At 39.4% G+C, this 13,656-nt stretch overlaps 1 protein-coding gene across 1 annotated transcript in view; it reads right to left on the bottom strand.

Annotated features, from left to right (window-relative positions):
• Positions 1-1,151: 1,151 nt before the first annotated feature.
• Positions 1,152-13,656, bottom strand: part of LOC121318939 (transmembrane protein FAM155B-like) — a 59,969-nt gene continuing 47,464 nt past the window's right edge. The window contains exons 2-3 of the mRNA XM_041256155.1: positions 3,768-3,939; positions 1,152-1,951 (exon numbers count right to left, since the gene is read on the bottom strand). Coding sequence (XP_041112089.1) covers positions 1,647-1,951; positions 3,768-3,939 — 477 coding nt within the window. The 3' untranslated portion in view covers positions 1,152-1,646. The remainder of the gene's footprint in view (positions 1,952-3,767; positions 3,940-13,656) is intronic.

Raw genomic sequence — 13,656 nt, 5'->3', positions numbered from 1 at the left:
ATAGGATGGCCAGGGTGTCCTCAGCTCACCACGTCTGGAGAGTGAAAAGAAGCAGTCGGCTGACAGCACACGTTTCAGAGCACAGTGTGTGTTCGTCTTCGCCGCTCCCTAGTCAGCACTGGGGTGGTAGCGGTGAGCTGAGCCTAAAATAATAATCATTTTCTATTTAAAATTGGGAGAAAAATAGGATACAAATCAATTGGCGACTACTAAATTTATTATAAAAATAAATTTAAAAAAGATTTACATGTTAGGTACATTGGAATTCTGTGTAAGTACGCATGTATTTACTATGTAACTACTTTTTTTTTTTTTTGGTCAGCCTGGTCTCTTACTATTAGATAGATGCTTAGACAGTCCTTGGAAATACAGTCACATTTACCACACTGGATTTCTAATGTTGTTTTAACTGTAACTGCCGCACAGCATTGTATTGTTAGCAAGGGACTGGAAGCTGCTTTGCTAACTTCATCTCTCTCCACAGTTTCATGAGGGAGCTGCAGCCGGTTCCTTTTTGCATGCTGATCAAGCACCCCAGTTAGTCCCCACATTATGGAAGTGATTATTTCCACAACATGCCCTTCTGCTGTAGTCGTAATCACAGTAAAGCTGGGCAGAGCACCCCTTCAACTAAGAAGTGCATATTGAAAATGTAATCACTCCCACAACGTAGCTGTCACCCAAGCGCTTGAAAATGAGACCACAATTTATGACCAGCTTGTAGGTGGCCTGTCAAAAGCGACAACCCTGTATGTGTGTTCACCAGGGATGATTGCAGCTGTTTTATCTTTCATTATTTATTACAAAGTGAACATTCACTATCTCACAGTTCTTTTCATTTGGAAGGAAAGGGATGTGAGCACAAAGCTAGAAGTGCTACAACTCAAATACATGGAATCATGATTTCAAAAGCATTTGCAAAAGTCTGCATTTAGTACACAAAAACCTGTTAGTCTTTAACATTGGGTCTATTTGTTTTTTGGAGGAAGTATATTTCCAATGATTGCATTTTAATTTACTCAAATTACATTCAATGAAATCTCAAACAATTAAGTATTTAAATAAATAAATAAATAAATAAACAAATAAACAGAAAATATTATATAGACTGAGATATCTTGCCATGTTCTTGAGTGCACAAAAGCCCATATTTCATTGTGTTGCTAACATTTTCTATATTGGATTGCTACACTTACTGATTTCTTATAACTGGTGATTACACTTGAAATCCACTTAGAGGTTCAGTTTGATTGCCAGAATATCTAGGTCTAATTATTATCATTATTATCTTTTGATGTGTATATAAAGATTTAAAAAAAAATACCCCCCTGTCTCTGCTCCAACCTGTCATCTCCACACAGCATGATGGAGTTGATAAAAGGCCACGTGCATCAAACCCTTCTCCTGACATTGCTTTTTACCTTGTTGGGAAAGAATAGTCATCAAGGTGCACAGAAGAAACAAGCTTTACCTAGTTCTGTTCTTTTTGTTTCCGTGTGGCCCTGTTCTCTCTCTCTCTCTCTTTGTTGTCATGCCTTTGTTTAAATTAAGGAACACCGCGTGCCTCCTTTTGAAAATAAACACTTCCTGTTTTCTGTTTCGTTTGAGTTTCGTTTCTGTCTGGGGCGGGGTGAGGGTGTTCAATTTCACTCCTCTCTTGTTGAGCTGTCCTCCATGGTGGTAAGAGCCTCCAAGCTGACTCCATTGTTCTGTATTGTAGAAAAAGTGACGACGGTGTGCAGGAGGATCAAGACCAGCACACACAGTTTAAGTCTGCTGTTGCACAGCCGCGAGGCTGCTGATACAGGTAGAGAAGACCGATGGTGATGCGTGCTGGAGTCCATGAATTTGGTAGACGCGTTATAGACACCGTCCAATGGTGGACCACAGGAGCTCCATCTGACATCACAACATTCTGGTTCTGCATTAGTTAAGTGGTCTTCTAGAAGCCCTATTGCACAGATAAGAGAAACCAACGGTTACTGTGATGCACAGCAGTAGTGAGGAATGGGTGTTAAACAAGACAGGTTTGTGAAACATGACATTGGGGTTGTTGCTGCTGTTACATGCTGTATAGGATCTAAAAAAGCAACTTCAGTATTTGTATTTAGGCACAAGGATTGCACAGCACTTCACGTGCAAGTAAAATGTAATAATATGTGAGCACGGGGAATTGCACTTTATTAATTCACGTGCAGTTGTACCGCGACTCCAATTGAATGACTGATTAGCAATCGAGTCTCGGTACAGCTGCATAAAAGCTACATGTTTTCACCCACTCTGGGTTGTGTGTTTGGTGAGTGGAGAACGGGATTGGAGATGGAGGTAGTAATAAGTGTATCATATAATAATAATAATCGTTAAATAGAGGCTGACCGTGTTTTGTCTCTATAGGCCATTTTGTTTGTCTTTTTGTGTCGTGTCCTGTATTTTTGTTTGTATTGAAATGAATCAGTTCACTTTGTTCTCCTTCATAGCCATACGGAGGTGAATCTCTTTCAGTGAATCACGCAGTCAACAAAACATACAAAACAGCACATTTCTGTGGTGTTTGTGTCGATCACTAATCTAATGGCTATCTGAAAATTGAAAAAGATATTGGTCACGGTTTTACGACTTTAGAAGCTCACTTCATAATAGCCTTCTGTTCCATTTATGTATTTTCAGTCATTTTTCAGCTAGAATAATCTAAAAAACAAACAAAAAAACCCCACAAATCTGATTTACAGTTGTATTAATTTAGATGTTCCTTTTATAGTAGCCTTATATTTTTTTTAAGATAAGTAAGCAGGATGGAGTGCTAGATAAACCGAGATGCAACGTTTCATATCCTGGGATTGGCCAGACAGAAAGCTGCTTCAGCTCTTGATCTGAAGCACAGCTCTCCTCATGCAGAGGACTCCCAGTACTTATCTGGAACCGGATGAGCTCTGAGCCACTAATGGCATTTCCTGCAACACTTGACTTTCCTTGTAACTCACATTTCCAAGTGCTGACCTGACTCACCCTTGCTATGAAGACAAGAAAGCAATTATTTTAAATGATAATTCACAAATTTGATGTATTCTGTTTTGTTCTGTTTTAAGTCCCTTCACTAATTCACAGGAGCGTACGTCAGTGAAAAAATAAATGAGGGAGCTCTGTTTTATAATAAATATTTTACACATGCTTAAGACAGAGTCACTCTGCATTAATAGAGTCAAATAAGATTGCTACTCTTTGAACTAATGATGATGGTAAAAGCTACTGCTGAGAAATAGGTGCTTTCAGTTGGGAATTAAGGTCTCATCTTCATTCAGCAGTCTTTGAAGGTAGATAGCACAGGGGGAATTGAGAGAGACATGTAAAGAGAGCTATTCAATCACACTCCAGGGTTTCTCATTGCCCTTCCATTGTGTCTCCTGCCCCCAGCCTCCTGGACATACTCACTGATGAATCAACCTGCACTGTCTCTCCTTATTGACTTCACTTAGCACTCCTTGACCACACGATTCAATAGTTATTAATTTGTACTCAGGAGGTGATTTTTCAAGGAATCAGACCACCCCCATACCCACTCATCCATTGGCACAGGACTAATCCCCTTGAAAGTGTATCACAGAAGGTTTTTGAATTATCTCTGATGTAAAAGTAGGCTTATTCTCAATAGGCCCCCTGGTTACCAGTTATTCTGTCGGCAAAGATTTGCTATTGAGTGAACCCTGGTATGAGGTTAACCACTTTCATCCACTGTAGAACCCCACCATTTCTGTGGTCTCTTCACTCACCTGTACAGATGAAACTTGATAGTCCACCATAGATAAGGTCATCATTGTCTGGTAACACAAATGGACAACTGGTCTGGACTTCCAGGCAGTATTGCTTGCAGGGAATTCTGTTGTGGCACTGGCTCTGGGTGGCATTGAAATACTCTGCACACAACCATGCTTTGTAGACTGCCTGGAGGAAAAAAAGAAGAAGCCAATTTACATGATCAAACCTTCACTGGCCCAATTACCATGAAGAACTTGCACTGCCAATACCAAGTTTCATCATAACAGAACGAGTTGTTCTGAACACGACACCCACATACACTTCAGCCTTAACAGAAATGTGCACTACCTCACTTGCTTCACTGGTTAATGCTGTTTTCTTGTTCCAGCGTTTCTCTACGGCATACTAAATGTGAAATTTAAACATTTTGATGGTCTGTTCAGGGGAACAGACTTAATAAGTCTGCCCAGATCCTAATGGACTATTGTCACAGGATGATGTTACCATTTTCTACAAATAGACTATTTTAAAAAGCTGCTTCAGATGTAGGGGTTATTACCTTGATGAGGGTGAGTGTGTCAGGTTGCTGGCAGGGAATATCTGTTTAGCTCTGCTAGTGGATTTCCGATACTATCTAACACTGGCTGTGCCACTACACTGCAGTTCACCTCACACTGTTGCAGTAAAGCTTATTAGCAGATGATGGATTTTCTTCTTACATTCTCAAAGAATTTCAGCCAACATTCCTCTACTTCATTAAGATATGAGGTTTCCTTTGAAGTCATGCTAATTTCCCCTTGGCTACTCTGTGTTACAATACTTTCTCAAACCGGCAGGATGCTAAAGTTTCCATGAGATGAGGGTTGACGTTTGATTTCTTCATTAACATGTAAAAAATAATAATAAAATGCAGCATGTAGCTGTGTCGCTGTTTTATTCATTCTGAGAACTAATCTAGTACTGTGGATCTCAGAAGATCAATAAGGTCAAAATGCCATTTTAAAACACAACTGTATTATTATACTGCTTCTGTGTGTGTCAGTTTATGGGTAGAATCACCTCTAAACACAAAAGACGGTCCTCATTCAAAATGTGCCTCGCTATGCACTGGTCCTGTCCGTCTCTTCATCTGTCTGTCTGTCTGTCTGTCTGTCACACTACATGATGGACACGATAACTGCCTTGAAAATTAACCAAACATTTATCATAGACTTCTAGAATCACACAGACTTTTCAGACTGTAATTATATAAAAAACAAAACAACTTGATTTCTACAAATTTCGCAAATGTTTACACTACACAAGTGTATGGGATCTGTTTTTAACAAGTAACAGCCTTTGAAAAACAGCCCTGTAAAAAGGATCTTTGATAGTTAGGCACAGTTTCAATCATGCAGCAGGATGACAACTATTTCACTTCAGATGGCTGCTGTCATGGCAACGGTGTCAGTTAGGCTTATCATCTCACCATTACATTCATCATGTCTTCTGTAGTGCTTCATTGCCCAGTGCAACTCAATTCACTGATGCTAAGTTTTAAGGCAGCATCATGAATGCACTTGCAAGGAGAGATGGCTTTCACCCTGATTGCCTTGTACTCAGTCTCAGAAATAATGGCTTGATTTCCACTACTCACAGGGCTAGTCATTTTTCACATTTTCACTGTTGGTCTTAAGAAAAAGGCTAAATTACAGTGTTGTTGTGCACAATTACAATGTACTTAATGACAATTGTAACAGCAAAGGGTTAGGGTTAGGGTTTTATCGTACAAAAAGATTTACACATTAGATACATTGTAACTATGCATAATAACATTGCAATGATGTGTAAGTGCACATGCATTTATTACGTTGCAATGCAAATACACAGTAATTAGAGACACAATGTAAAGTAAAATAGTAACATGGCTTTTACTGCACTGGAACGGCTGCACCTGTAAAACAGCTCACCCGAGCATCTTGAGCACGGCACTCTTTCCCCTTTAAGGCTATAGAGCTTTTCACCTCATTTCACACAAGCAGGGGTCCAGATCTGTAGCAGCAGTGTATCACACATCACTGCCCAGTACACCCCGGCGTTGGTATATTGAACCAGCTGCAGTGCATGCTGTCCCTCAGTTAAAGTGTCAGCATTGGGGGAAATCATTGATCAAGACACATACACCAAACAATACCTCTGAGGGTTCATCCAGACAACATGCAGAAGCAGCTTAGTTAATATAAATCAGAGAGGACACCCAGCAGCTTCATGTGCACTTGCATTGCTGGGTTCTCATGACAAACGACACTGTCATCTCTGCTGCTTCTTTTAAATCGATCCCCATTTTAAAGAAACTGGAATAGAAGCTGCCTCCTCTAATCAGTGTGTTATTTTGACCATGTGGACCCAAGGGTCTTGTTACACTATACCCACTCCTAATTGCATGGCGCTGTGACAGCCCACAGAGCAGCCTGCTGACAATGTTTAGCATCCCACTGTCAACCATTACAAACCACAACTGTGATTCACTTTGCGCCTCAAGAAACCAGCATATTAGTAAAGGGTACTACCTCAAAAAACAGCACTATTTGCATTGAAAAAAAAAGAATTTGATTTTAGGTTCAGTTCATTTTATTTAACTTGCTTTGTTTGAAATAGTTCTATGGAGTTCCATGCAGTATCCTGCTCAGAATGCTTTGTTTAGAATAGAAATTGTATGCTTGTATCAAACAAAAATATTTGGTTTTGGTCACATACTGTACTGTACTGGCAGGTCTGTAACAGACAGAGAGCTACGGTATTGCCTTATTCATTATGACAGCATTATTGCGTGGTGAAGGCGTTTGGAAGGGAGGTCTGATGTCACATTTCACTTTCATAACATTGAAAAAAAGAAACGCTCCTCCTACAGAAAGATAGCAAAGATCTCTCTAAAATGCTTTATGTATCCACTAGCATGGAGTAAATACTAGTATTGAAGACACTATTGATCCTCTTTACATACACTAATCTGTAATTGTCTTTGTAACTGATCTTGTCTTCCTCTAACACCGCACTGAAGCTTTGAAACCCACAGTCCAAATAAAAGCAGTACTGGAGAACAAGTAAACTGCAAAGACTCTCCAACACGTGTTTCTCTTTTGAAGTTACAATTGAGAGTGCATATTCTACATCAGTCAGTACAAGGCTATCGCTGGCCTGTCAGAGACCCATGTACTGTTTTCAAATGCTGAAACTACTTTGATCTGGATTACTGCTGCTAGAAAACATGGTCCTTTGAAGCTTGATGGAGGGGTGGAGGGTTTTTGAAGATCTCAGTGTGAAACTGTATAATTCCATATGCATTGCTTTGTGTATCTCTCTAGAGTTTGCACTACACAATCCAATGTTATCACTTGTCAATGTATTATAACATGCACTGAGAGACTAAAACTCTTTCTGCTTGAACTGAACACTTTTGGAGCTAAAGAAGCAAAAAACAGCATGGTTTTTTTTCGCATTTCCATGCATAGTGGTAAGATCTAGAGCTTATCAGCTTATCAATGCGTTTCCATATTACTTGAACACTTTGAACTGAGGAGATGCATCAAGACAACAGAGCTTTCAGAAATCTTAGTGCCACAAATGGGAAATGGAGGAAAAGCAAAATCCATTCCCTCTCACATGCAGCTAACGTGTGTCTTTTGTCTGTCCAGCTTGCGTGTCAGTGACAGCGCTGAAATTATTAGACCCTCGTAAATAATAAAACAGTCTGTGCTTTATGAAAGGCTTTCAAAGCCAAAACATTCAACTTTGATCACAGATCCATGGTGTAATTTATGTTTCTTGTTGATTACATTTAATCTGAATAGCATTACTAGTTTGTAATTAAGAAGTAACCTCATAAATGAGCTATTCAGCCATTTGGAAAATATGTACCACATGTTTTTTTAGTGGGTCATCCATTTTACAAAAAACACTTTATTCTAAATAACCAACTAATAATCACAGGTACAAATACAAAAACATACGAAATAGCTTGTATTTATTTTTTTCAAACAAATGGGGTCACCAAAAGTGGTTGAAAAAACAAGACTAATGATTGAATAACAAATAGATGTGTAACTGATCTGTCGATCAATGATATGGTTCCAATTCCGCAAGGGTCCCATGGTTCATCTCTAATCACAATTCCGATTATATTGTGATTGCAATGAATTCCAATTGCACTTGAAACCAGGTCAAGACCAGTGGTGATATGCAGCTCTGTAAATGACCCCTGGGGTAAAACCCCAGCTGGATTGAAGAGATAAAGAACAGCGGAGTCTATACACCTGCCATGGTTTTGAGTGGTTGAAATAGACAGCTGTGCACTCTGCACGCCACCTGACTGGGAAATCATGTTCTTGCTAATGAATTCTTAGCAAGAGGTGAGGTTTTTAATTTGATGTCTTTATCGCTATTTGCAAAATGAGTACGCTGATTCACCAGAACAGCAACCAGTTACCTTAGAACGCCAGGCCCCTAATGAGTATGCTGATTCACCAGAACAGCAACCAGTTACCTTAGAACGCCAGGCCCCTAATGAGTATGCTGATTCACCAGAACAGCAACCAGTTACCTTAGAACGCCAGGCCCCTAATGGTTTACACCAGTCAATAGTTTTTAATTAGTAATTCACTTGCCTGCAGACACTGTATTAAAAATTAAAAAAAGAAAAACAGTTAGGCATTGACAATCTTCCCTGACCCGGCATGGCAATATCACACATGATTAAAATGATGACAACATGATTGCGACTCAATTTGGCTCCAGGGTATTGGAGTTTAGTTCCTGCAAAAGCAGAATACCAAGCATGCAATCTGAGTTGAAATAAAGAGCTGCTTGTCTCTGCAGTGCAGAAGCGCGCCACAGACATTTCCACCAAGGGACAGTCAAATGAATTAGTGGAAGGCCTGTGTGTTCTAATGACCGCTCCAATACAGCTGTCTTTATGATATCACTGTACACTTCCAATAAAGCCACTGGTACCTGTTTACTAATACTAGCTACATAATTGTCCCTAGCCCGTAAATCAACTCTGCCCACAATGCTGTGTCCTCAGGTTTAGTCCAAAGCGACTAATCTGAAGTCATTGTATATTGGTTGTTGACAAACACACCAAGCACTCTGTTCTTCTATACGGTACGTACTGATCCATCAATCACACTGTAATTGTGCTCTCTCTCTGTTGTAAATCAGCAATCATCGCTGCACTTTCACAAGCCCTGCTGGTCCAGGGAGAGCTCTCTCTCAAAGTTGCTTTATGTTGCCATCCACAGATTTGAACTCCTCCACCGGTATTTAACTCCACTGACTGATAGGCTGCTAAAGACACACTCTCATTTCCCAGTGCATCAGTACCCCGAGAGGATCCCCTGCCAATCAATCCAGACTCTCAGGATTGTAAAGCCGTTTCAAAGGAGGGATAACCAATGCTTTAAAATCTGTTTTCTTACCCATTAGGCAAAGTGGTGGTTCAGGCAGAGAACTCACTTTAACTGCAGATCAAATCAATGAAGCATATTTTAGGCTCTTCCAACACCAGAACAAATCGCCAGTCGAATAGCTAGAATCTTTTTTGCCTTTCGATAAACAATACGTCAGATGATCTGCAAGGAGTTTTTTTGGCTTCGTCTAAGGAGGAGGGTAGGTATCCTGCCCCCCTGGCAACAGTTTACTGATGGCCAGCCTCTCCACGTATCTGCAAGGGGTATCTCTAAAGGCAAGGCCAAAGAATGTAGTGTAAAAAGTCGTGTTGTCTAGTCAGAGCTTCAATAAATGAGTTACCTGACTGAACTTGTATTGTGCTGCTTAGAATTTCTTCTCTCTTGACTTTTTAAAAGCTAATTCACAATAAGAAAACATTTTAAATACTGCCCTACCCTGAGTTTTAAATGTCCCGACCCCTGGTAAGAACTCAGCTCGTGCCCCTACAGCTAGAGCATGTTGTGCTTCTGGACTTTAAACTAACTTTCTGTCTATGCTGTGGGAATTAATGATCCTGTGAAACTGTTCAAAGGAGAAATGCGGTATTAACTGTACTAGATAAATTCCAACATGATTTAAAAAATAAAATGTGGGCTCGCTAAACCACTCCTTGTCTGGCACATGTTAATCAAAAGTCAATAAATCAGTTAACCATAAACAAGCATACTTTATTGGAAAGAAGACGTGTTATGCTGTTTAACCCTGTAATACACTGCAGGTCTGTGGAGCAGTGAATCACCACCTGTAGGTCTGGTGCAAGTCAGGCATGACTTTAGTGCACTGAATCAAAAACAATACAATAAGGTTAACCCTTATTTGAATTTAACTTAAATTTGCCTTCTCAAGATAATCTTTCTTTCTTTATATATATATATATATATATATATATATATATATATATATATATATATATATATATATATCAGGCTATTACCATAACTTCTGGATGAGTCCAAGAGAGCATTCTTTATCAATACAAATACTGAGATCCTTAAAGAAAGCTTGGCATTCTGATCTACTGCGCTGTAATGAAAAGGCATGACTTATTTAATTGTGTACACCTGTTTTAAATGTTCCTTTTCCTCAAGTTATACTCGCTTTCATATCATGTGTCTCGCAAACCTGGATGTTTAACTTATGGGAAGGTGCATTCTCAACTCAGCTTAATATGGGGAAATGGAAATTGCAGCCGCCTGGCTCAGCTTCCCATGAGAGCATCTCTGGCTGGAGCTGCATTGATTCAAACTCTCTTTACACCACTTTGGCTTTCCATCGTAATCAGCGTGATTAAAGAGACAGGAATCAACCAGTGTTATCCAAATAATAAACATCCCAATGTTTTATTTATGCAAACTGTAAAAATGCAAACACTTTTCATATTATATGCATTATATTGTTGCTGTGCCAATTTAGTGCACTCAACACTAACACTTGTAAATCAATAGCATTCTGACACATGCCCAAACCAGTCTTGTATCTGCAGTTTCTGTACTCCCTGCCTCATCAGAACTAATGCAAAGCAAATGGTGCCACTTGATTTGCATTGATGTGTGCCAGGCACCGTTGTGATCACCACATACCCTTTATCATATGCATCACTAAAATGTCAGTTCCTCAAATGGAACGCTTTGGATATGAATTCTGGGCTAATGCATGCTTTTGGATGAGCTCATTGCTCACTGTTTTACCATCTGAAACCAACAGAGGTCAGAATTCCCACATAGAACCAACACAGCAGCGATACAGCAATCCCTCTTGTGGTGAGGCATTTATTACTGCCTGTCAGCCCCATAGATTTGTAATTCATAGGCACTGTAGGCAGCTGAACGAAGAAGTATAATTTTTATGGGTTTGGGACAATTATACAGCTATTTGACCTTCGGATGAGACCGAGGTCCTATTATAAGTGACTCTGCAACCCCTTGTCTCTGTAAGACGTTTCAATAAAAGTGTCTGCTCAATTATTATTATTTATTATTATTATTATTATTATTATTATTATTATTGCCTTGTACACATTACATTATAGCTGTTTATGTCCAATAACTGGACTACTAAAGTATTAGTAATAACCTTTATCTTATTTTGGTAACATGTTACATGAAGTGTCTATAATTACTGTGTATTTACATAGTAACCTAGTAAATACAAGGGTACTTACACATAATTACAATATTATTATGCATAGTCCAAACTTGTAGAAACGTGCAGCCCTGGTTAGCTGGCAGGACTTGTATCTCGTATCGTGCTCTTTAAGACAGCACGGTATGAAATTCTCAAGGGTTTTCTGGCTTTGCCCCAGCAGATTTCACAATGGTTTCATGTTTCTCAAATCACCCCTAATTCTTCAGCTGACGGATGTAGTCCCTGGTAATACAATATTGTACATAAATCCTGTCTGTTCTATCACTGTTGCAGTCATTAAGAAATGCTAGCTCATAAAAAAAGACATGTCACTTGTTCCAGATTCTCCCATATCGATTTTTGTTTTGAATGATTTGCACATATTCTGCAGGTCTTTATTCTGGTGGATCAACAAGCAATGTCGATTTATCTAATGCAGCATACTAAAACAATCTATTCAATGATCATACACTATGCTTTCAAAATTGTATTTTCAAGAAAAGGTGATACATTCTCAAAGCGATTTACTCCAAATCATCATTAGCAAAAAAAAAAAAAAAGTAAAGAAAAGGGAAACAAACCCAATAAAGTTACCAAACCAGATATAAACAACTGAGAATTTTAACTTAGGAACCTGTAAGTGGTCTTTTCCTGTTTGTTTTAGAATTGCAGTGGTGTTTTATTTTTCCTTTCAGATATAAATTGTGCTAATGATGATTTGGAGTGAATATGTTTGAGAATCGAACCCCTAGTCTTCCACTACACTGCAAGAAATTTCCGAGCCTGACTGCAAAAGGTTACCCGAATTTTCACAGGTACCCATGTGCTGTGAAGAGACACTGGTTTGTTGTTTTCAAACTAGCAGCTGCTTAGCTTCCAAACAGATGACCTGGTGTAGGAGTTTAATAAAAGACAAGGAGAGGGTGCTGTGGTTACCATCTGCCTGCTATTACAAAACAGCACCTTGTATTTACAGTGAACATATGTGAGGGAAAACATTTTTAAATACAGCACACTGACCAGAGAACAAACAACCAGCCCGCTCACAAACTGCACAGCGAGTCTTATCATTTAACAGAGATCGGCTGCTAACAGTTAACTCCCAGTATCTGGAGTAGGGGCCGGATTCTCACAGCTAATTCCTCCTTGAAATCATCATTATCTCAAAAGCTACATTAAAATGAATACAAAACAATCTGAAACTGTTTCCTAGGCCCCTTTAATAAGTTGTTTATTGGCTGCATGTTTCCTGAGCCCATACGTTGATTAGTCCAACCATAAATTAAAAATAAAATAAACAAAATAAAAATATTTCTCTCATCTCTCACAAATGGCGTGACCCCCCCAACCCCGCCCTCCCCCCTCTTTGATATCCCATTCACAGCACTAATTCATGTGTATTAAACTGTCACCTCGGCTTGTGAAAATGGTTGCACTGAGAGTTAGTCTTTCAACAGGCGACCTCGGGCCAAACGCTTTGCCTCCAATGTGAGAGCTATCAGGAAGCTGGGCCGCCGGCCTGTGACAGCAGTGATGAATGCTCCTAATGCGTGGCACACTTACAGCTGCGGGACGGGCCTCTCACTCACAAGAGGAAACACTAAGCAGCAGTTTTTACATACATGATACTTCGTGTCCCCTCAGCTTTACAGTAAGTAAGCTGTATGTATTGTGTCGTTTTAATATGGTAGCATCCTTTTGAATTTGTGTGAAAAGAGATGAGAACACATAGCCATACATATTCTAAATAAACCCTCCCTTACCTAACCATCTTCAATGGCAATGCATTTACTCAGGATGGCAAGAGATCAGCTACAATGGTTGAATGAAAGCAGCATAATAAGTTATCTTTACCATTAGCATTTGATTAGAAGTGGAAGTGCTTGGGGTGTTTTGTGGGGTTACTTGTACTGGTAAACCAGTAATAAATGAATGCGTTGCACAGTAACTTTGAAAAGCAGCTGTCTTTATGCATGCTGTATATAAACTTTATAAGTCCTCTTGAGTTTTTCCCTATTTGAGCATTTCAGGTTTTGAAAGCATGTATTTTCTGACACTATTAATACTAGCGCACCTCACCACAGCTGGATGCTGTACGGATTTGAAAATGACTTGCTATTATTCAAACTGGGACCTGCTTTCTACAAGACAAATTCTCGTCTGCCACCTAATCCCTTTAGATCTCATCGGACAGGCCAGGTGAAATAAATGTGCTCTATTAGCATGCGGCTCTGCAATATTGCATCTGTTCGATGCTGGCCGTTTAAAACATGTGAGCTCGGTGATAAAGCC

Source organism: Polyodon spathula, chromosome 7 (assembly GCF_017654505.1).
Source record: "Polyodon spathula isolate WHYD16114869_AA chromosome 7, ASM1765450v1, whole genome shotgun sequence".
NCBI classification, from domain to species: Eukaryota; Metazoa; Chordata; class Actinopteri; order Acipenseriformes; family Polyodontidae; genus Polyodon; species Polyodon spathula.
Note: the sequence above shows the minus strand (reverse complement) of the source record. Positions and strands in the feature narration are given on the sequence as shown.